The 23,584-nt window shown below is 38.8% G+C and overlaps 1 protein-coding gene across 3 annotated transcripts in view; it reads right to left on the bottom strand.

The window, feature by feature from the left end:
- The window catches only part of PARD3B (par-3 family cell polarity regulator beta), a 395,945-nt gene that overhangs the window by 132,197 nt on the left and 240,164 nt on the right, over window positions 1-23,584 (bottom strand). For all 3 annotated transcript variants that reach the window (XM_053982562.1, XM_053982561.1, XM_053982560.1), the window contains 2 exons: window positions 6,536-6,742; window positions 5,347-5,575 (listed from right to left, as the gene is read on the bottom strand). In XM_053982562.1, the coding sequence (XP_053838537.1) occupies window positions 5,347-5,575; window positions 6,536-6,742 (436 nt within the window). The remainder of the gene's footprint in view (window positions 1-5,346; window positions 5,576-6,535; window positions 6,743-23,584) is intronic.

Below are 23,584 nucleotides of genomic sequence, written 5' to 3' on the forward strand. Positions count from 1 at the left end.
AGTGAAACACTCGAGTTGACAAGCACTGCTTTATATGAAGAAGGTTGGTTGTTTTTTCTTCCTGAGTCCAGCCTAGAAGTGAAGACTGAATGAGAGAGTGCTCTCCCACTGCACTCCAGTTCAGCACAACTCTTTATTCTGAGTCACCAATTACATACTTGCTCTTAGATTTTTATGCCACAAAAAAAAAAAAAAAAAAAAAAAAAAAAAAAAAAAAAAAAAAAAAAAAAAAAAAAAAAAGGCTTCAGCCTCCTGGTCTCTGCCTGGGGGAGCTACCTATTAAAATGCCATTGGTGTGGCTGCAGTCCATTAGCTATCTTACCTTCATATCTTCATATCCATAAAACTGAAAGGGCTGCCCAGAATTTTTACAATCACTATCTGGAAAAGGTAGAGAGAGCCATAGACTTATGTTTATTATACTCCAGCACTGTAACAACTGCTATGGGATTAGGATACAGAACTGCACTGCATGGCAGAGGTCACATTTCCCTGGTGATTTAAAGGTTCAGTCTTCCGCCAACTTAATTTAGAAACACAAAGCCTACCTTTGTTAGAAGACAGTATTTTGATAGTTTTTCAAAGCATGGCAATTCAATAACTATAGACCAGAAATTTAAAATCTGGAGTTCATCACCTAGCAAACTGAGGAATATTTTTTAAATTTATTTTATTAACCTCTTGGTTAGATCAGCTTTGCATCCTTGGTCCTAAGTGACAATCCATTTTGCATTAGTATTCAGTATCAGGGATTTCTAGCACCCTGCACCAATGGGTTAATTAACCCTTCCAAACAGCCTACAGAACCCTCCTCACAGAGCTTTTGACAGTTCTAAGCAAGGACACTACACACTACCTTTTTTCAAAGCCACAAATATGCTGTTTCACTACAGTGTTTCTCCTGAAAATACTGAACACCTTCAAAAGAAGCTCACTTGATGTCCAGCAGTCTTCTAAGACTCATGGTGCCTGGAAAGAATCAGTCAGCTCCATGCGAGAAAAGGGATGAGCCAAGAATCAAATGTGGCATTGTGCAATCTTGCTGCTCTTATGTATCTGCACAGAACTCAGTATTTCTGTTCTGAAAAAGATTTCATGTAGATGCTAGACACTAGCCTTTCCCTGAGACTGAAGTATATATTTAGACACATTTCCACTATTGAAAGTATTTTATGTACTTGTTTTCTTGATACACAGTATGAATTTACTGTTCAGTCTGTTATCTAGTGGTGGGTTATTAGTGAACAATGAGAGCATGATGTGCCAGAAAACATCAAAAAGTAAAATATGTAAAACGCTCCTTGGCCAGTGTTACACAAAAGCAGTGAAGACTCAACTTCCGTTGTTCTTTGGACAGCACATATACACCTTCAGAACTAAGGCAGGCAATATATGCATCAGAACCAGTCAAGGAAACAAAGCACTGTGCAGTCAGCACCACAGTGAAATAGTACTTTGGATTATAGAGACTTTAACTAGTGTCATCTGCATTTTAAACCTCCAGTACATTAACCTACTTTGCCCAAGTACTACAGCCATTATTGTGCTGCTGCCAAGAGTTTCAGTTAATACTGAGTGAAAAAACAGGTCTTTAAAAAAAAAACAATGATTACAAAAATAAAAGCATGATTTCTTGATGGTCTCCCTGAATAACAGTCACCTAAATAAAACTTCAATCAAGCAAAAGCTTAGCAGGAAAGCAATCATTCTTCTTTTTGTATGTGTAAAAAAAGACCAGGAACTACAAGTAAATAGCAGCTGAGCAACAGATGAGGCACTAAGTGAAATCTGTTAGCAACTGCTAACAGCTTTGCTATTTTCTGTTGTTAAATTAAAAAAAAAAGGCAAAAAACCAATGCAGTAGCAATTCCAATATGTTCAAAAATCTCAGATGCAAAAGACTAAAGCTCAACAATTCTTGTACTACAGCTGAATACTTGGATTTGGTTTTAATATCTTGAAATGCTTTGTTATTGATTATAAAGCAGAAGCCAGCCAATTTACATGGCCACTATCAAGGTAAAACTTCTTACAGCTGTGTGTGTGACCCAACAAGCATAGCACAAAAATCCCACTGTAGACAAATAGGACATTTCCAGCAGCTGTTTTAGCCTCAAATTCTACTTTCTTTTGTCCTTTATACTTGACCCCATGTCATTCACCAGAAAATGCATGTGTCTTAATTAGCACTGAGATTTCTGGCAAGATCTCTCTTTTTCATGTCCTTCTGGTCCTGGAGCTTTCACCACAGATGCTCAGCTCCTACTTATCTCAAGCCAATTTTGACATGGGTTCAGCAAGTCTGTTTTTCTGTTTGGATGCATCCCACAGCACAGCAGAACCATGCAGGCACAGCTGAAATAGCTCTGAACAAAGCTGCCCAGGAACTACAAACAGCATGAACATACCAGAGTGGGGGTTCCAGCTTCCGGTAGGATTTGTCACATTGCTGTGGTCACCAGACCACAGACAGTTGAAAAAATTAATGACATTGCCTGGTCCCAGGAATATACTTCCTCTTCTCACCCCTGCCACTTGTTCTCATAACTTTTTTCCCTTGGCTTTATCTCTCCTGTCAGTCTAACAAGGGTTCTGTTCCTCCTTTTGGTGGTCTCACACACGGGGGATCACAGCACAACCACCACCATACCTATAAAATGCACGCTACAGATTTCCTTCTCCACCAAGCTTTTTCCTCCACTACAGTGTTTACATTTCTAAGGCCCCTATGTGGCAGATCCCCTTTCCAATTTAAATTCATCATGTCCAAAACTGGGCTCATCTCAGTATCTAAATATTTCTCCCTACTTCTCTCTCTCAAGATACCAAGAATTAGTAGCCACCTTGCCTGCTGCAGAAGCTCACAACTTTTGTCATCTTAAACTTCTCTCTTTCCTTCCACAGATGTTCTACCAAAAAAACATGCCAGTTTCATTCCCACAACGTCATAAAAAATCTGGATGCTTCTTTCCATCCGTGTTGCTAAAATACTTATCATTCAAACCTCCTCCCCATCCCTCCTAACATTCACCCTTCACATCAGTACAAGACTCCAGTCTGAAAAAATATCTCCTGAATCTAATATTTAGTTGGTATTTGATCTGCTCTAAATTCCACTATTAGTTCCCTATTATTTCTTTTAAAAACATTCAGATCAATTGGTTTTGTTTTTCAAGTCATATGTGCCAGTTTCTGTCTGAAAAAAATACCAGCCTGGATTTGCTCATCTTGCCCAGGACATATGGTCCCCAATTATTTCGTAAACGCACACTGGTTGCTCTTGTTCATGCTCTACTTTACAGGTCTGCAGCCTTCTTTCACTTCTATCATGGCTAGTATTCCCTAATACTCTCACAGGAAGGAATTTCTTTTCAAGTTTTATAAATTCTGGAAAGAAATACCAACAAGGATACAGAACCTCTAAAAACCTCCCAGCTGAATTGTTACTTCTTACCTACTTCTCTTTCTCTCTTTATTACAACATGATGCTTCCATCTTTATTGTTTTGTAGAGATTTTCAGTGGTGTGGGATACGAAATCCCATTCTCTGATGTCATACAGATAAATATTATTAACACTGTCAGCTGGGAAGACTATCAATCTAAACCAAAGACAAGGTTGTGAAAAAAGCAGATGTATAAACCTTTTGTATACTACCAAAATGTGGAATATAGTCTGAAAGAGGGAATCACAACAAATGGTAACCTGTTGTTCCCAGCTTTGCATACTGACCATTATCAGAGTTTCTGTCAACTGCAATAGCTTGTTTTGGATTCTAATGTCATCCCATGTTCTTTCTGGCTCACATATAATATCCCTGTAAGACTTTACAATTCAAACTCAGAATCTGCTATGTATCTTTGATACATTAAACAGTACTTATCCTTTTGTCAGACCTCTGTGCCACTCCCCTTCTCTTTCCTACTCATGCCAAAGAGCTAAGAAGAAGAATGAAAAGAGATATAAAGCTTAAGACACACAAGAGAGTTTTTGAAGTCACCCTCCTAATTACTCTGTTTTTGACTACCCTTCCATGTTAAGTCCTATTTCTTTAAACAGTATGAACACAAATGCACGTGCAATGCACAAGTGTGTGTACACACCTCCTCTGTTCCTGGAGAGCCCATCTGAAAGCAGACTGGTATAGCCAGGTACATCTTATGAACCTTAACAACTGTTGAAATCATGCACATCTGGCACACAGGCATGCCTGTATATTTTTGACAGTGTCTCCACAGTGTTCAAAAGTTGAAAGGATAATTGCTGATACATGGAAGAAAGTCAGCTAAAACCTTACATGTTAATAAAACACAAGTAATTTTACTCTAGAGAACATAGTGACAAAGTTGTAAGGCAAATTCATACATTTTATGTCCTAATGAAGACCACGATCAGTGAATGGTCTTGCAGCTGCATTTCTTAGATTACTATTTAAATGTATCCTTGCCTAAGCAATGATTGTGGTTTTTATATATATGAGTACTGTCTACAATACAGCATAACAAGAAACACCAACAGTGTCCTAAAGCCAATGTTAAGTGTTCAGTGCCATAAGTAACCACATGGTCCCTCAGTTTAATCTCCTCCATGTGACCAAAAAATTTCATCACATCCTCTGTATCGAATGCAAAGAGCTACTTCAACTGAAACTTCAACTTCAAATCCTCTACAGAGTCAACAAGTACCAGAGGGAAGGGTGTCAGCAACCAGTGCCTGCAGCACCAAAGGTTCCAGCAAGAGCAAGGAAACAACCTGAAGAACTCTGATGACTCAGAGTTTACAGAGCCACAAAACAAATAGCCACAGCAGAAATCCAAACACTTGCATGCTGGGCAGGGAGGACAGTGAACTTTTGCTCACTGCAGGCAATGCCTGAAGCCACGAAGCAAAGATTTTATCATAGACAGTGGCTTTCAGCAACTGCAAATGTTAGTAGACCTTTTGCAGTAGCACAAGGAATATTGCTCTCCCTGCATCTTGTGAAGGGAGCAGGTAAGCAAGGGAAGAGAAGCAAAAGTCTGAGTGTGGGAGCAGGATTTGTATTACTCAGAAATACTCCCCACAAATCCTTCCCCACCGATACGTGCTTGCTTTAAGCCTAAAACCTTGAATCTTTTCTGACATATGGGAATGCATTTCAAAGGCACAAAAAGACATTTTGTCTGCCAAATGTCTTCTGCCGCAGTTACAAGTTTGGTGTAAAAGTATAAACTGCTTTCTTTTTCAATAACATAAACATTATTTGAGTCCAAGTGAAATAATTTTTCCACTACTTTATGAGAGCATTGGTTGTTTCCTATCTTATAACGAGAATGGGTGGCTGTTTTGCTTTGTAAAACACCATACCTCAGCATGACACCAAAGCCTTTTTTCTTTTTCTTTTCTGGATCTTCATTTTCTTCCTTCTTTTTCTTCTCTTTGATTTTAGATTTGCCCTTTTTCTTCTCTTTCTCCCTACATTTTTTGTCTTTTTTCGCTTTGATTTCTGCATCTTCTATTTCAGGGTTCCCTGGAGGGGCAGATTCCACATTTTGAGCTTCTCGACCACAGTGAGAGCTCTTATCAGAGCCACCATCTGCACAGAATGAAAAAGAAGCAGTGAGGATGGCTACAGGCCACTGAAATGCAAACAAAATACAGCAAGAGTGTCTACAAAGAGCTCAAATGACTCACAACACTTACTCATTTAATTGAATAATTTAAAAAGCAAGCTAAGCAGATCTAGTGGATTCAAACAGATTTGTATTGCAAATTAAACACAGAATTATTTTAATGAATTGTTTTCTAATTATTGTTCCTGATATAAAAATCCTGATAGAGTAAAGTACTTGTTCTTTTCGAAATCTAGCTTGTTAACCACGTGCTGGGTTTCAAACAGAGAGCTTACTTCAACAAGAGATTCTGGTGACTGGCAAAACCAACCTATGTAACAAAATGACTTAATTAACTTCCTGGAATCTTTCTATCTTTCTATTTTTCTGAAAAAAAAAATGGAAGAAATGTATACTGCCTGGCTGGAAAAGAGCTGTATTCTTTCTGCTGGGGGGGCTCAGGATCCAAGCACTGTTTTACACCCCATACTAAAGGAGATGTATTTCCAGACTGGGGTCTATAAAACCCAAAGTGACAGAATGAGCAGCAGGGTGCTATCAATACACTGCCTTATCTACAACATGAAACAAATTTCCTGGCTGGAAAAGTGGGAATTGTAAAACAAGAGAGATAATTTTTAATGTAATCTGAAGAAAGCAGCTGCTTCTTGAAGTTGAAAAACATAATTATTTAAGGATTGAGTTCTAAATCCTTCAACCCACCCCTGCCCCAAAGGAGATCAGTGAAAGACTTTACACTAAACCCAGTCAAGGTTGGATGGGGTACTGCAAAGACAGCTCTATTCAGTGGAAGATGTGAACAGCTTTTAAAATGTGATCAGCTTCAACTGGACTAAATCACTGGCTCATGGTGCTCTATGGAGCTGGCCCTCAGCAGTGCTAAGCGAAGGTGGCTCCCTCAGTCAGTGCCAGCAGCAACATACCCTCTTCTCCATCCTCAGGTCCATCGTAAGACTTGTCAATGGCAGCTCGGAAGCTCTCATTGCATCCCCGACCCCGCACCACGTGAGGCCTGGGTCTGTGAAAAGGGAGTTCATTCTTTCTTACTTCAGCCACAGCAGTCTGAAGACTCTCAAGAGAACTGGACTTCTTTAATCCCAGAGTAGGACCAAAATCTTTGCCGGAAGAGTCTGGAAAACAAATGGTTAAGTTTTATACCAAAAACCACACAGAGAAATTAAACTAGTCAGATACATTTAATTGTATACTTTATTACTTGGGGCCTTTGAAATAGTATGCAATCGATGTAATTTGTTCTAAAAATAACATCAAGTTAAACCTAGTTCAGCAGATATCCCCATTCAGACTTGGAGGGAATGGCACATAATTTACAGACCTGACAAAGTGATGGGTGATAGCTGGCTTGCTCTGTGCCACTGTAAATCCCACACCAGCGATGAGAATGGGGCTGCTTCCTCCACCTTTGCCCGTGATGTCCAACTGGACAGTGTTAACAGTCTCAAGGAGAGCATTATCTTTAGACTCACAAAACCAAACACTGCTACACAACAAGTATTTTGCTTTTTAGAAGGAGATAGGTTGTATGAATGGTTGATATTTTCAAACACATTTCTCCTGAGAGAAGATACATTATTAGTTCTCTCTAAGTTTTACCCAACCTTTTCCTTCAAGCTGAAACTATGATACCAACATGCACAGCAGCTTTTTCAAGGAACAAGCAAAGCACAGGTTAACATAAATGATGTTGCTGTTGCTGCCTCATTCCCTGATTACAGGCTTAAAAAGCACTTCAGAGAAAAACAAGGGAAATATTGAGTGTCCCAAACCTTCTCTCTCTCTAGATGCTTGACTATACGACCTTAGAAAGGCTTTATTTGTGGCAGCATTTGTGTTAATTAGTATTAATAAAATGATAGTGGAATAGGTAAAGAACAAAATTGAATGAATAGATGCACTCCAATCAGTGAAGAAATGCACAGCTTAATTTAAAAGCCTTTGTAGCATCTACTTAGTTTTTATACAGCAGAACAGTAAATGTGTCTTAGAAACACTGAGTAAGAGACTGTGCCTTGCAACGTGGATCCATCTTTGAGAACTTGAGTGCTTTTGCTTTCTTTTAACTTTTAAGTAGTACTAACAAAAGCTACAGGAGAATGTAAGAGAAGCCCTTCACCTCCATGTCCATACTGTCATGCCTGAAGGGATTCAAGGGTCACAGAAAAGACAGATATGTTAGTATGATTTGCTGTGATTTTAGCAATCCTAGAGTGCAAGTAATTCTGAACAGCATGTTCAGTGAATTCTTAAAAGTAAAAAAGCTGAGAATTGGCACCAAATAGAGACTTGTCAGTAGTGCCTACATAAAGCAATTTACACTTCCTTTACCTGCAGACTGATATGTAGCTGAAAACAAGTGGGGGATTGCGGGTGTGTGTGGAGACAAACAGGTTTAACGGAACCCTGGCTGCTCCATCACACAGTGCAAGCTTCTTCTGCTCACTAATTGCCATTCTGAAGACTACCATTATTGACAAATTAGCAAGTGCTAAAGCAAAGTTAGAGGAATGACCTGCATAGAACATAAAGGTGCTAAAAATCACTAAAATCTTGTGCATCAGTAGGAGGCACTGCGGCGCCTATCACAGGCTGAGAAGGAGAAAAACCAAGGGAAAAACAACGGTGAGGAAAAAGGCCAAGTGAAAGGCACTGAGCAGCCGAGAGGAAGCTCTCCAGTTTCAGTCACCAGCCAGCCTTGGTTGGCTGTTGGGCAGGACACAGGGCACAGCAACACACTGGCAGGGCTGCTGGCCCCGGGCAACCCAGCAGGCAGCCAGGCTGGGCTGCAAGCCGAGGGCTGCCTGTGGCTGTGGTCTGGGGGCCCTGCAGGCAGCGGGTCCCCAGCACACTGCTGGGGCCTCCCGGGAGGAGCAGCCACTCCGAATGGCTTCAAGGCGATGCAGAGTCTGCAAGGAGGGGCTGGGCACATCCCTGCCTCCAGCGGGGCCATGTGTGCCCATGGTTTCGGGAGGTCCAGCAGCCAGTGTTGACTCCAGACTGCTGCTACAGCTGCCTGGCTGGCCAGAAAAGTACAGAAGTGCAAGCTGTACTACACTCAATTTACTGCTCTAAGCTCCATTACCTGAAAAAAAAGGTCTCAAGTTAAATGCTGGTTACAGTCTGGTTTATATAAAGCTGAGCCAGTCCCTCAGACTGGAAGACTGCAATGTATGAAGGCCATTCCTAAGAAAAACCAATCAACACGTGAAGTTTGGAGTGAGGCACTCACATGACACATGTAACAGACATCAAGCTGTGTGCTCAGCCTCCCCACGCACACTGGGACTCAGTCCTTAGACACGTGAGCACACTCAGGTGTCCTCATTTGTTCAAAAACTTACTGAGAACCCTTACTCACAGATTGGTATTGAGCATTCAGTTGACCCATTCTAAGACTGTAATACTTTGGTATGAAATTTCACTAACAACAGTGTTTTTTTTTACAGTTCAGCTTGTATTCCTTTTTCTCCCCCTTTCATTATAGAGCTGCAGTAATCACATATTAGAGCACAGCTAAAGATACAGGAGCTAAAAAGCTTCCCTAAGCAGGAAGACCTGACCCCTTGCTTTCTGAGCCAGCATCTCTAACTGGATGCTTTCCAGAAAAATGCACAAAACTCTATAATGGACAAGGACTGCATCCCAGATTGGGAAATTTCCTTCCCCTGCCCTCGCCAGTACCTTTTTAATTTCTGCAGACCTTTAGAACTGCTGTAAGCCTGAAAATGTGATTATTTATCTCACGGGTAAAAAACCCCAAACCAACAAATAAACAACAAAACCCCTCTCTTATCTTTTACAAGTTATTAACAAATATTTCTGGGTATACATGGTGTGTGTCTATATCTAGCCTTACCTGGATTTTTAATACAAAACCATAGTTTGCCAATAAAAAATTCAATTGTTCACAGTATTAAAATGTTTCTTTTTATGGATTTTAAATTCTTGAGCTCTCCTTTTACTGCTTCTTGTAGCACAGTGATAAAAAGCCAACTGAAGCATCCACTTTATTGTTTTTATAAATAGCTAATTACTTCATATATCTCTCCTGAATTTATAAGAGAAAACAACAGCTGACATCACTACCTGCCTAGACTGGCTGAAATCAAATTGCTGGTTCTTAGATGTTATCTGTAACTAATCATCCTTTACACTGAAAGATGGTGTTACACATGCTTTAGCTTTCTGCTCAATGCTAACAGGGCTAACACAGATTTTTTAATTCTTAATGTAGCGGTAAAAGTAAACCTGCTTTCTGTTCTTTTATTACTATTATTATTAGTCAGGTCTTTCCAAGATTATCTTTTTCCCACATCTGCACATTCCTTTCTTTTTTTTTATAGCCCAGCTGAAGGAAATATGCCAAAAGCAAGATGTCAGTCATGAAAATCAAAGGGAAACAAATGACACAGCATTGTGGGCAATGCAAGCCACCCCAAAGGCACGTACAGAGGGAATCAAAATGAAGAGAAGCCATGCATCACTGTCACTCTATATGAAATACAGCTCCCAAGACACCCTAAAGAGTAAACATTTTATATATTTATCATTAGCTTTATTTTCTAGATAATGTTTCTTCTTGAAAACCAAAACTACAGGAATATGCCTAAAGGAAAATATTTAGAGGAACATATTTATGTGAGCTAGACTAACTTACTATTTACATTTTGAAAGACATAGTGAGGTAAAAAAAAAGCCATAAAGGAAAAAGAAGGGAAAGCATCACTGAGACTGAGAAAATAAAATAATCAGAAAGTTGTAAAAAATTACAAATAAATTGATTCTGTTTTTACTGGTGCCCTAAACACACAGAGTGCTGGCTCCCATTGCATTGCATACAGAGGAGGTTCATGTGGTCCTAGGGAAGAGAAAATAGTTATGAAAACAATGAGTGTTCTACCCTGTGGATACCAGGATGCTGGAGAGAACAAGGGACTACTTTTAGCAGCAAACATGAAGCACTGAAGGTGGCTTCTTCAGTGGTAGCACTTCAACAGAGTGAGATATGCCAACAGCTTCGAAGGAAGCAGGTACAGCTCAGTGCCCGCTCTGCTTTGGACACACACCTCCAGTAATATTTGTGACGTTCAGCTTGGACACACTGACCTCAGGCCTACTCCAGCCTAACAGACCAACTCCTCACTCTATGAGATTGCAACATCATATAGTGACTTAAATTACTTCATGTACCATTCTTTCTTAACCATTTGTTTAATGTAGTTTAATTTATTTCTGGCAAGATTCACAGTATGCACATCTACAAAGGATTTTTTCCTCTCACTTATATTTTTATATTCAGATACTCCTTCAATCATCCATCAATTCAATGCAGAGAATGATTTAGGAAGGAGGAATCTGAAAGTCATTACATCTTTTAGCTTGTGATTTTCAAATGAAGAGTTTTAATATAACATTTCTGTAGAAAAGTCTTAGATACATGGTAGCTTTTTATTCAACACTAATTTATACAGGTGACACAGAAAAGATTAAGGGCTTGATGAAAAGCAAGAGAAGAATCACTATCCTGCACTTACATATTAAAGACAAGATATATAGTTTTGCTCATTTAATACCTCAATCTAAGAATTCCAAATAATAAGCAGAAATACTGAACATAGAACAACCCCGCAACTGACAGAAAAACAAAATCTAATAAAGAGACATCATCAAAGCATAGGAGAATTTAACATGTTCTCTGATTGTAAGACAGCTACAGTCTTCAGATTTACAGACATTTCAATCTATTTTACTACATATAATGATTGCAATTTAGCCTGCATTTGCACAAACTGCAATTTCAGCTATGAATAATGACAGATCACAATTTGGGGCCCAGAAGGTACATTGAGCCTTAGCCAGCTGAAAAAGGAAATGCTTGCAATAAGGCAGCCATTAGGCAAAAAGTGAAAATGCTCTACTGTCATCTTAGAAACATATGTTGGTGTTGCTGTTTTCTACAGTCTTATCACTAACAAACAAGACTGCAATTAAACGTGCTACTATTCCAAAAAGAATATGTATGACATTAAACATCTAAAAATGCTAACAAATTTCCCAGTGCAACAATATCAAAGCTAAGAATTAGAAGCAAAGGCAGAGGTTCAAGCAAAAGCCTCAGTGAAGGGGCACGTGCACTTCCCAGGTTAGTGCTAAATGTCAGACAAAATGCAGCCAAGCCTGTCTTTGCATAGAAACTCTGTGATCTTATCTGCTGAAATAATTCTTTTTCTTCATCTGGTGACTAATCTACCCTCTCACATAACCTTCCAGTTCACAGTATAGCTCTGCATCCAGGGCAATTTTCCTAGACATCTGAATCCCTCTTTCTCCACGAGATTAGTGCCTTCCCTCTAGTTGGTACAAACTGAAGCACTTGCTCTCCAAACAGGTCCCAATATAAATCAAGCTACTTCTCTTGTACAAAGCAGGAGCTTTGTCCTCAAGGATATTTATGTATAAACTGACTTGAGATATAGGCGTTACAACCTGCTAGAGGAAAACTGCAATAGGAGAAGCAATGCAGACAGGAAAAAGTCCAGTTTTTAGAAAACAGGATTCCCCAGTGGTTTCAGGCACCTTGTAAATTGATCAGTCTGGAACTGAGTAGTAGCAAAAAAATTCCAGTGCCCTGTGATTGCTTTATTTCTACTTCCACACCTGCCCTCTGAAAAGGTCAAACATTTAAATCCAGCTTTAAAAGATTTGGAAATGTGACACTTTCTGAGACTAATTGATATAAATTATGCTTCTCAAACTAAACCAACATTTTTGTTCCCAGGCCAAAGTTTAACATGAAGTAAAGAGTGCCTGCACTAATATTTAAACAAAGTCACTTCTGATGGTATGAGGCTAACATCTAGAGTGTTACCTTTGACCTGTGGGACAGATGGAGAAACTTCTTCAGTACTAGAACAGAAGAAAGCAAGCCAAAACTTACATTAAAATCATGGTTATGGTCTATTTTGATAAGTCTTAAGCCTACTTTGAAATAAACTGCTGAATTATTACTCAATCTTAGTCATCAAGCCTGAAATATTTTTAAAAATTACTGATTTAAATCAGAAGTAACAAATTGGAAGGATGCAAGAAGTTCATATTAGCTTTGTGTTTACATCACTAATTTAAAGCTTTTTTGAGTTCTTTACATGTGAATGCAGAAAGAAATTTGAAACAATTATATTATTTATAATTCAAAGAGTGGTATGTAATTTTTATGCATCAATTTTTGGCCTGGGCACATTTTTATAAATACACACATAAGCCACATGTTAAAGATTGCTTTAAGTGTTATTTGGTGATTAATTTAGGCTAATGAAACAAGGAAGATGATTATTGTAAAAAAAAAAGCCAAGGCAGCAAAGGAAAATACATTTCAATATCAGCAATTTCACTTGCAATTAAGAAAAAAAAAATCTTCCTTATCTTTGAACATTAAGACTAAGAAAAGAAAGACTTGTAACAAAATAAGACTTCTAACCAGGAAATAATACCTTTTGCTAATCATGGCATTGCTTTTGTACCTGCCCACACTTTGATCAGTGATCTACATGCCTGAGATATTTATGAGCTCTTTTCATTGCTAACCCCACCACCACCGAGCTGCCCAACAGCCGCTCTAATTTAAGATGCTCTAAATATTGTTGCCATGGGTGACACATGAACATAGAGTAAGGCAAAGCTCTGCTAATAAAAAGGCTTTCACAGCATTTCAGTCCTTGCTCATAAGTAAAGTTAAAATTTATGGCTTTTAAAATACTGGATCTGAGAGAGGTCAGGTTAAATGGCTGCTAGTAATAAAAGGAATCAATACGCCACAGCATCTGAAGCAGCCAGCAAACTAAATAAACACTTCATCCAAATCCACTTGGCCCTGAATTAAAAGAACATAAAATACTGTATTTATTTTGTTTGCCCTCCACCAGCCTGTAGTTTGCATCACTACATCCGCTAGAATTCTACACAGAGCAAGCAACAAGCATATGTTGGCCAAATAGCAATTAAACTGTGTGTCAAGGCTAGGAGCAATTAACTGGGCATTAACCTTATCAGGGAACCACTTCTGGATTAGCCAGCTACAAACAGGCAAACATCTCAGTCTGGGAAGATTCTGCAACATGTATTTACAAAAGCCTCAGAGGACTCAGACTTTCTGTCTCAGGCCCGTACAGAATAAATGAGCCATTTCCAGTAATAACCCTTAATTCATAAACCCTGAACAAAACCAGAATCACCTTTCCCAGTGATTAGTGTGTCCTATTAGCATAGGAATGCAAAACAATTTGTTCCTTACAGCACTTTAAAATACAGCAGACCAAATAAAGTAGTGAATTGTACCTTTCACTCCTCATCTACATTTGGTTGGATTCATAGATTGAATTCTAGGAGAATTTATGAAAATCTTTTTTCTTCTGTTGATCTATTTGTATTTTGAAGGAAAGCGCATATGCTACTTCTCATTTTAAGAAATTAATGCATGTTTTGCTTGACGTTGCCAGCAGGTAAGATATAAAGAAGGTAGACATACACCTGGCATCAATCTATTGCTATTAAAATGCAAACACAAAGGCCATTCACAAAGTCCTGCATATTTCTGAAATTGGTTTGTTTATGAGTTTAATAATATTTTTCTTGAAACAGTTTTGAAAAGTTCATTTCAAAAATCCAACTCTTAAATGGGAATATGCAGAATTTTGTCAAACCTACTATTAACTAAGAGAAAGAGTTATCCGACATTTGACGTGGCTGAGACTCAAAATCCCTGCAGAATCTGAAAGGATTATGAAGGTTTTCAGGAAAAGTCCTCAGCAAAGGTTCCTTTATATTTCCTACTGAGATTTTTAAGATCATTTGAATGCTTATAAAGTTGATAGCATTATTTTATTACAGATTCCTCAAAGCTGAATGCATAGTTGTAGTGATACTGGGACTTTAACCAAGCTTCATTTTATATGCTTCAACTTTTTTCTCTTTTTTTCCCCTCAAACTATCCTCTGTACTGAAACTTCTTCACTTGTGCTCATTATGGAGATGAAGATTGTTTTTAGGAAGACAAAAAGCCTCAAAGAATACAGCTCCCTCTTGCCACATCAGAATAACTAAAGTGGGAAAAATTCTTCCTTCTGGGTAATAATTTCCCCCCCTCTATTCACCAATAACTCAAAATGGACTGAAAGGAAACCTTTCAAGCTTTGTGTGCAAGTACACCGTGAACCAGATCCTTCACTGCAACTTTAAGGAAGGAAAGCTCACTTTTCACATCTACATTCCATGTTCTTCTAACATTAGCTGGATTTGGGTAAACTTGTATTTTCAAGGCTTTCTTCCACAAAACTGAATCCTTAGGAAACATAAGTTCAATCCATGGACCTAATGGCAAGGGAGTTTTCCTCTAAAGAGCTCCAGTAAAGGATTTTGCTAAACTGTTCTGTAATATGCAGACATAGACTCACACCCAGTAACGTCCGGCTATCTTCTGAGTTTTTAACAGACATGAGTCACAACTGGATTACACTATTACACTCCCAGCCTTGCTTAAAAAACCCCAAACCCAACAAAATACTACCTTAGCCATACTGGCTAACTTTAAGGCCTAGTCTGTACAATTTACTGCATTACACTTTATATTTTTTTCAGCATCTGTAAGAGGTTTGCAGCTCCCTTGTTAGGTACATCATTTTAATGGAAAGGTTGCATTTAAAAAAGAACACTGACAACGATAAAAGGTATCCTAAATAAAGATAATTTCATAAATATGTGTTTTTTGAAAACTTGTTAAAATCTTAGATTTTAACAAATGTACACCTAGCCTTTAATATCCCCCAGGGAAAACGGAATCTCCCCTGACAGCTAACTTCAGTTTTTACTGCAGCAATTTTCAGTATTCTCAAGATAGTATGTTATCAATTACCAAGTTATGTATTTAGGATCTTTTCAATATTCGGTTCTGCATTGGTACAATGTGTTTAAATAGCAAATTAGAAAAACTAATTGAATTGCTGCATGGAACAACTTAGAATATGATTTAAACAGCAAATAAATACAAACTTTTCTTACCCATTTGTCTCACCTGTGTACAAATGACATTCCTCTGTTCCCTTTCACTAGCCCAATAAATGGAGAGTAGTACATGCACACACATAACATGGCACCAGACTGCAGAAATGTGGTGTCAAAACAGAAGAAAGAGTAATTCCAACTCTTCTTGGTGATGTCCCTTATCAACCAACGCAGACATTTCTGGAGAAATTACTCAACTTCCTATCCTAAATTATGATCAAAAATTCCAAATGTCTTTAGGATGGTAAGCAGCAGCCACAGTAATCATACTGCAATCAGGACAGCTTGGTTAAGCACAGTCAAATGACATTTTAATACAGACAAACCCGAGATAGCACATCTTAGAAAACTAAAAGTTTCCTCTAAGCTGGGACTCAATATTACCAGAAAACACATCATTAATCCTATACAATCTTGAAGAACAAAAGAGAGTCTAGCTATGAGAAAATCAGGATAATCCAGTCCTTGGATAATTAGATGGTTCATCAGCTCTGTCAGAAAACTGCTACAGTGCCATGGATCAGGTACAAAACTGAGTGCCCAAATTCATCTACTTCAGCTACTTGCTGATTGGATCCTTGGATGAAATTTGAAAATCTGGTATTACAAAGGCAACTTTTCTACAGAAACAGGCAGGTTTTTCAAATAGACAGCAAAATGCATCGGTACTGTGAAATATCCTAAATTAACACCGAACTCTAATCTTCATGTGGAACAGTTGACAGTAACTGCAATTTTCAACAGCCTTAATCCAAGATTGAGGCCTTATGCTCAAGGGACTCCAGAAGAAGAAGAGGTAGGTTAATTTTCAGTCTGGTTCAAGCCTGGTGACCAAATTCTCAGCTGGAGTAAATGAACACTTTTCCACTGTCTGCCATCTTACACCAGCCTGTATCCGTCTTTTGATCACTGTATTCTGCAAGCGCCACATTTTGGCATTACATCCCTGCCCACAGAGAGACCCGCAACAGTAACTCATTTTACACAAGTTACAGCATGAGTGTCAGATGTTAGTAAGTTCAGCCTGTAGTAGATTCAAAGTAATGAACTGTAGATTAAAAGAAGCTTTTTGTTATTTTAACAATCCAGAAAGCCATCCTCAGCTACACCCTGGTCTTGCTAAAAGAGTAAGAAGAAACAAATGGGTTCATGCGCCTTTCAAGAGGAACCTGTTCACTCTTTGAAAGCACTGTTTTCACTTAGTTCAAGGAATCAAATGTCTGGAAAGAACTTAATAGCTTTAGAAGTATAAAGAGCACAAAGATGCATCACCATAGATTACCAGCAATTTTGAAACATTACTTCATCCTTTAAACACATCATCATGTGTGCATTCTGAGGCAAGAGCATCTCTGCCAACTGTAGTTCACAAGAATAGTTTGTTGCAGTATTTCCCCTGGGTTATTTTTTATTTTGTGTGTCCATCTGGTGAGTACAGTCCAGTAAAAAAAAAAAAAAAAGTTAAAATAATTTGGAAGATACCCACATTACAGCAAATTTTTACTGTGTTCTTTTTCTAGCTCTACAGCATTTTAAAAATTAAGAAATATTAACATATTAAAAAAACCCCCATGCTTTCCAGCCAATGTGCTTTGATTTTTTCTTACATTAAGTAATGGTTTCTTCCTTTGCTGATGTTTTACTGGGTTTTTGGTCAAGATTGATGGAATCATCGAAATATGCTAGATAATGCTAACTTCTGAAATAGGAATCTGCAAATCCTTAATCACAGCTTTGGTTTTCTTTGAGCCTGACAGTTTACTTTAGCAGGGCCTGACCTCTAGGCAGAGCACCTTCATGGAGTCAAAGTAATGACATTAATGTGCCAAGCAGGAGTTACTGTTGAACATCACCCAACCAGGACATAAATGTGTGTTCAGGAAAATGTTGTCAGATATACAGCACAAATAAACAGAAAGAACTGGTATTTTTATTAACCTTTTCCTGTTAGCCTAATTTGAGATTTAGCCAGTAAAAGGTTTTCAAATTCAATATGATATTGCAGATGACATACTGCCATTTAATACCCTGAATAATTTGCAATAATATCTTCCTCTCTACAGTAATCTCATTTTGAATTTTATATTTTCTTTTTTTAATACTTGAAGGATAGCACATTGATATCTCTTTGCCCCTAAAACACAGATATTGTCTACAGACACAGTTTACTTACAAATGAAGGCAAATATATTTGGCTGTATTGAGTCATACAACATAAAGCTGTAAAATTTCATTCTTTGCAAACACATCACTTCTCCGCTCATTCTATGGCCATCTAAAAATTAGAAACCGCTGCTTGTGTTATTAGTCCAGTAGCTTTTTAAAGCTAAATAACAAATATCAGTTATATTCTTGAGATCATAAGCTTTTGCTCCAACTACAATAAACGTCAGTCTCATAAACATTAAGAACAAACATTTTGAACAATGTCACAGATATTAAGCAGTTCTGCCTGATTGCTCTAGCATTATCAGAACATCCCATTTTGCCTTTTTTACAGTGGCTAATGCTGCAGTTAGCTTTTTCAAGTTGACCAAATGAGTAAGAAAAGAGCTCTCATGTTCAGTGATTCCCTTACATGAAAAGCTATTATCTATCACACACAGAATCACTGGGTTGGGAGCAACCTCAAGATCATAAGTCCAATCCAGCCTTAACACCTCAACTAAACCATGGCACATCGAGTGCCATGTCCAGTCTTTTTTTAAACACATCCCAGGATGGTGAGTCCACCACCTCCCTGGGCAGGCCATTCCAGTACTTTATCACTCTTTCTGTGAAAAACTTCTTCCTAATATCCAACCTATATTTCCCTTGGCACAGCTTAAGACTGTGTCCTCTGGTTCTGTCAGTTGCTGCCTGGAGAAAGAGACCAAGCCCCACCTGACTACAACCATCTTTTAGGGAGCTGTAGAGATGATAAGGTCACCTCTGGGTCTCCTTTTCTCCAGGCTAAACACCCCCGGCTCCCTCAAAGGCATTCCCCACAGGGCTTGTGCTCCAAGCTCCTCCCCAGCCTAGCTGCCCTCCTCTGGACGTGCTCCAGCGTCTCAACGTCCTTTCCAAACTGAGGGGCCAGAACTGGACACAGCACTCAAGGTGTGGCCTCACCACTGCTGAGTACAGGGGGAGAATGACCTCCCTGCTCCTGCTGGCCACACTTTTCCTGATACAGACCAGGATTCCATTGGCCTTTTTGGCCACCAGGGCTCACTGCTGGCTCATATGCAACTGGCTGTCGACCAGCACCCCCAGGTCCCTTTCTGCCTGGGCACTGTCCAGCCACACCGACCCCAGCCTATAACGCTACAGGGGGATATTGCGGCCAAAATGCAGGACTCGGCACTTGGACTTACTAAACTTCATCCTACTGGCTTCTGCCCATCCATCCAACTGTTCCAGGTCTGTCTGCAGACCCCTCCTACCTTCCAAAAGATAGACACACACTCCCAGCTTAGTGTCATCTGCAAATTTACTAATGAAGGACTCAATACCCTCATCCATGTTGTCAATAAAAATATTGAACAGACCTGGCCCCAGCACAGACCTCTGAGGAACACCACTGGTGACTGGCCCCAGCTGGATGCAGCACCGTTCACGATCACTCTCTGGGCCCGGCCATCCAGCCAGTTCCTAACCCAGCGAAGCTGTGGGCTGCCAGCTTTTCCAGGAGTGTGCTGTGGGAGACAGTGTCAAAGGCCTTGCTGAAGTCCAAATAAACAACATCCACAGCCTTTCCTACATCCACCAGGCGGGTCACCTGGTCATAAAAGGACATCAGGTTGGTCAAACACAACCTACCCCTCCTAAACCCGTACTGTCTGGGTCTGATAGCCTGGCCATCCTGTACGTGCTGTGTGATGACACTCAATATAAACTGTTCCATCACCTTACCAGGTACTAAGGTCAGGCTAACTGCCCTATAGTTACCAGGATCCTCCTTCCCACCCTTTTTGTGAATGGGTGTCACATTGGCCAGCTTTCAGTCATCTGGAACCTCACCAGTGAGCCAGGACTGTTGGTAAATGATGGAGAGCAGCTTTGCAAGATCATCTGACAGCTCCCTTATCACCCTGGGATGGATCCCATCTGGGCCCATAGATTTATGAACATACATATGATTATGCTAATTTTTTCTTGCGCCTCAAGAGTGAGCATTTGCATCTGTATTCTGCCCTGTATCCTATTTTTCAAATATATTCACCTTCTTTCGTCTTTTGACTGTGGACAAGTATTTTCTCCACATTCAGAGGGAAAACTGGTTAATCTGAATAACGCATGCCATATTCCATATCCTCAAAAAGATAATGCAGAACAAGACATACTGTGGCTGAGTATACACTTATGGCAATCAATCACTAAAGTATTAACACAATTCTTAAAACTTCACGCATATTAGCACATGGTTAATCAGAGAGGTTTGACAGCCTCTTCTTCAGAGCTGCTTCTACAGCTTCACAGTATATCAACCCTCACATTGAAAAGTGAAACATACTATGGAGTTTACTTCAGAGCAAAAAGTTAAAATCAGATTTTGAAACACTGAGGCTAATGTTATTAGAATAAAAAATGTAATGGCTGTTATACCATATGCTTAATTGGCCCCCCTGTGAAAAAGCAGTCCCCCAGGAAGGAGCTGAAAGCTACTACTTGGGTTCAGATCTCATTGAAAGAGTGAAAGAAAGAAATGGATAATCAGTCATCATTTCCCTTCAAACAACAACCCTGATAAACATTTATGTGAATATTTTTTTTCTGTTGTTGTGGATACTAAGAGTTTACATATGCTAAAAGGGAAGTAAGAAAACTCAAGAGAAACAAGATCTGCTGAAGATTATCAGCTAAAAAGAAGCTATTCTTGCCTTCTGTCTTTAAGTCCTTGAATATCTGAAGGCAAGGAGAGCTCTTGGAGGAAAGTAAGAGAAACTTGTCATATCTCTGTATTTCTCACTGGGCATTAGCATTTGATAGTATTAGAAAGAGGACAGAGGCCATGCAGACTTTTTGTCTGATCCAGTATTACTGTTAACTTCCTGGGATGTCTTACAGATGAAAGGTGTCCAGAACAATAACATCCTCACCACCACCACCAAAAATGATGCCGCTCCTTCCTGTTTCTATCAATTCCTCATTGCCTGCATTATGAAAACACAGAGAACCATGGGCCAAAATGCCACTGCACTTGGTGTTATACCAACTCAAAAGAGAATTGATATTTAGTACCTCTGATAATTTCTGATCAAGACTACCCATATTCCTGCAATACTGGCTCACTTTTGAGTGCCAAGACTATAGATCTCTGCACAGAATTTCACTATGTTCTCTTAAAATGTTATTTCTGTATTTCAAGTCAGTTCTGAGAGAATGGTCCCTTCTTGCATAGATGCTCTTCACAGAATGGGTTAATTTTTTTCAACATAGATAATTAAAAATCCAACAACCCTCAAAGCTGTTCTAGCGCAGAAGCTCTCTGATTTGGGATTGGTGGCAGCTTTAATAGTCTTATTGCTATGTCACTCTTCAGTGTCTGTACTCTTAACTCTAGAGAAGACTTAGATGACATCCCTGCATGCTAAAGCATATTGCAAACATGCTTTCTATTTCATTCAGTTTGATCTAAACCAGCTACCCTGAGTAAAAACTAATATTGATATTCCCTGATACCACACAACTGTTAAATTTTAATCACTAGGTTCTTAGTCTGATTAAGCAATTAAATTGCTTAACTGAAAACTACAGGGCAATTGATTTATATGAAGGTACTAAGAAATTCTGTTTGTAGTTTAAGAACAATTCCTTACTAAAGGTTACAAACACATGAAAACTCTAATTGCAAAAGTATATTTCAGTAGTCATTCTAGTATTGTTGGCCTTATGATTGTTAATAGTTCCTATTTACTACAGGAGTTATTCCTGGCTTCCCTTTTCTAAAAATCACTACTAAAACAGGCACTCTGTTCTGCTAATGCAAATTACAGTGCAAGTGAAGACTCTTCATGTGCTGTAAACATCACTAATCATTAAACTTGGAGAAGCATTATTGTTTCTGCTTCTTTAGCTATAAAAACTTCCTTAAAATGTCTAATTTTCCTTCTTTCAATTTGAATCATAAAGCATTTGCTGTAACAAGATCAAAGATAGAAAGAAAGAGGTGGAGCTTTTAATGTCCAGTTATATAAGGTCTGAAAGGAGTTATTGTTACATACAGATGTTGTCACTGAGGTCTGAGGAACACTGAAATAAGCACCTTGCTACCTGCAAGGTGAGAAACTGCTCAAACAAACAAGGGCAGAGCTCACTCTACATTTTGATCATTTTACCATTTTTTACTATAGGTGAGAAGATTCCTCTATCTAGACTTGACATGAAGTACAACATACACAGAAGAATGTCAGAATTTCCCCAAAACTTGCCTAAAATACCCCCCAAACCACCATGAAATCAAGGTTGAGTTGATCGGCTCAAGTGGTGCTAGGAAGTTTTCTCCTATGATGCTGGGGTTTTCTCATCAAACAGAAGTTAAATGAACACATTACTTGGCTTGAAGAAATCAAGTATATGCCCACATCTCTCACCACTGATAACATTCAGTACTACATATACTTTCTCTGTTGCTTTGGCATCTCATAGGGTGACGGAGCAATAAAAAGACAGGTAAGGTAATCACTGACACATAGCACTGTGCTGACTGGTGAGTGCTCAGGTCAGATTTTTAAAGATTACTGGTGAGCTCTGCCAGGAGGGGAAGAAGGGTAGAAAAAGCAAAAATAAGCAAGCAGAGAGTCTGTGGGATTTTATAAAATATTAACTACTTGCTCTCAGAAAATGAATGTTTTAAGGTTCTCAGATTCAATCTTGTGCCTCATAATTCATGACACACTCCCCTTTATTTATAATAGCCAAGATAATTAATCTTTTTATACTATCAGTCTGTATTGTTCCAAATCCAGAGGTTTGGTCCAGCACTAGCTATTTAAACTCAAAGTGATTCTTTATAGCCTATGTGGTTTATAGTCTATAGCAGGATCTTTCAGCATAGTGTTTGTTATATTAATAAACATTTTTATTTGTTTACACATACAGTAATACTGTATCTACTACATACTAAATAAAATGCATAATTTATTTGCATTTTCCCATCTGATTTTCTGAAAGGCTCATAAAATTTTAATGAAAGTAGTTAAAGCAACAGACTATGTATTAAAATCATATACAAGAAATGACCTCAAAAGAGTACTATTAAAATTGCAAAGTAAAGCGCTTAGGCTTGAAAAATGCTATAGCAGAGGTGTCCAGTTTCTCTCTCTCTCTCTCTGTGTGCACGTTCTAATAGACTTCCATTTTATGTCCCAAATATATAATGACAATTTTATTTACAAAACTCTAGTTTCTCTCTTTCAGGAAAGGTCTTCCACATGCAGGGCAACTCCCCTCCCCCCTCTGCACAGACTTTGATATCTGACATCAGCAGTAAACAGCATTCATGCCTCTTTATCAAAGCCTTACTAGCAAGGGTTTTTCAATGAACACTAATGATGTCATTTTAAGACAAACATGCACAAGCTGTGTCTCAGCAACAAGGAACTGAAACAGGAAGATGAAGATTCAGGTTCCCTTAAGCCTTCAAACTTAAATTCTTCTTATTAACAGAGTTCTTGTATAAATCTTTCTACATGTGGGGTGCTGGTGGGGGGGGGGGGGGGGTTTGATTGTTTTGTTTTTGTCGGGTTTTGTTGTTTGGCTGGTTTTGTTTGTACTTTAAAAAAGCAGTTTTCTGTACTGTAGAGCTGGTTGCCACCTTTTTCTTCCCCACTGTCCTAGATCAACACAAGCTGGTCTCCCTTTCTCTCTCAGTTATGTCACCCTTTCCCACACTGCATCTTTTCACCTACTGACAT

Source organism: Vidua macroura, chromosome 7 (genome assembly GCF_024509145.1).
Source record: "Vidua macroura isolate BioBank_ID:100142 chromosome 7, ASM2450914v1, whole genome shotgun sequence".
NCBI classification, from domain to species: domain Eukaryota; kingdom Metazoa; phylum Chordata; class Aves; order Passeriformes; family Viduidae; genus Vidua; species Vidua macroura.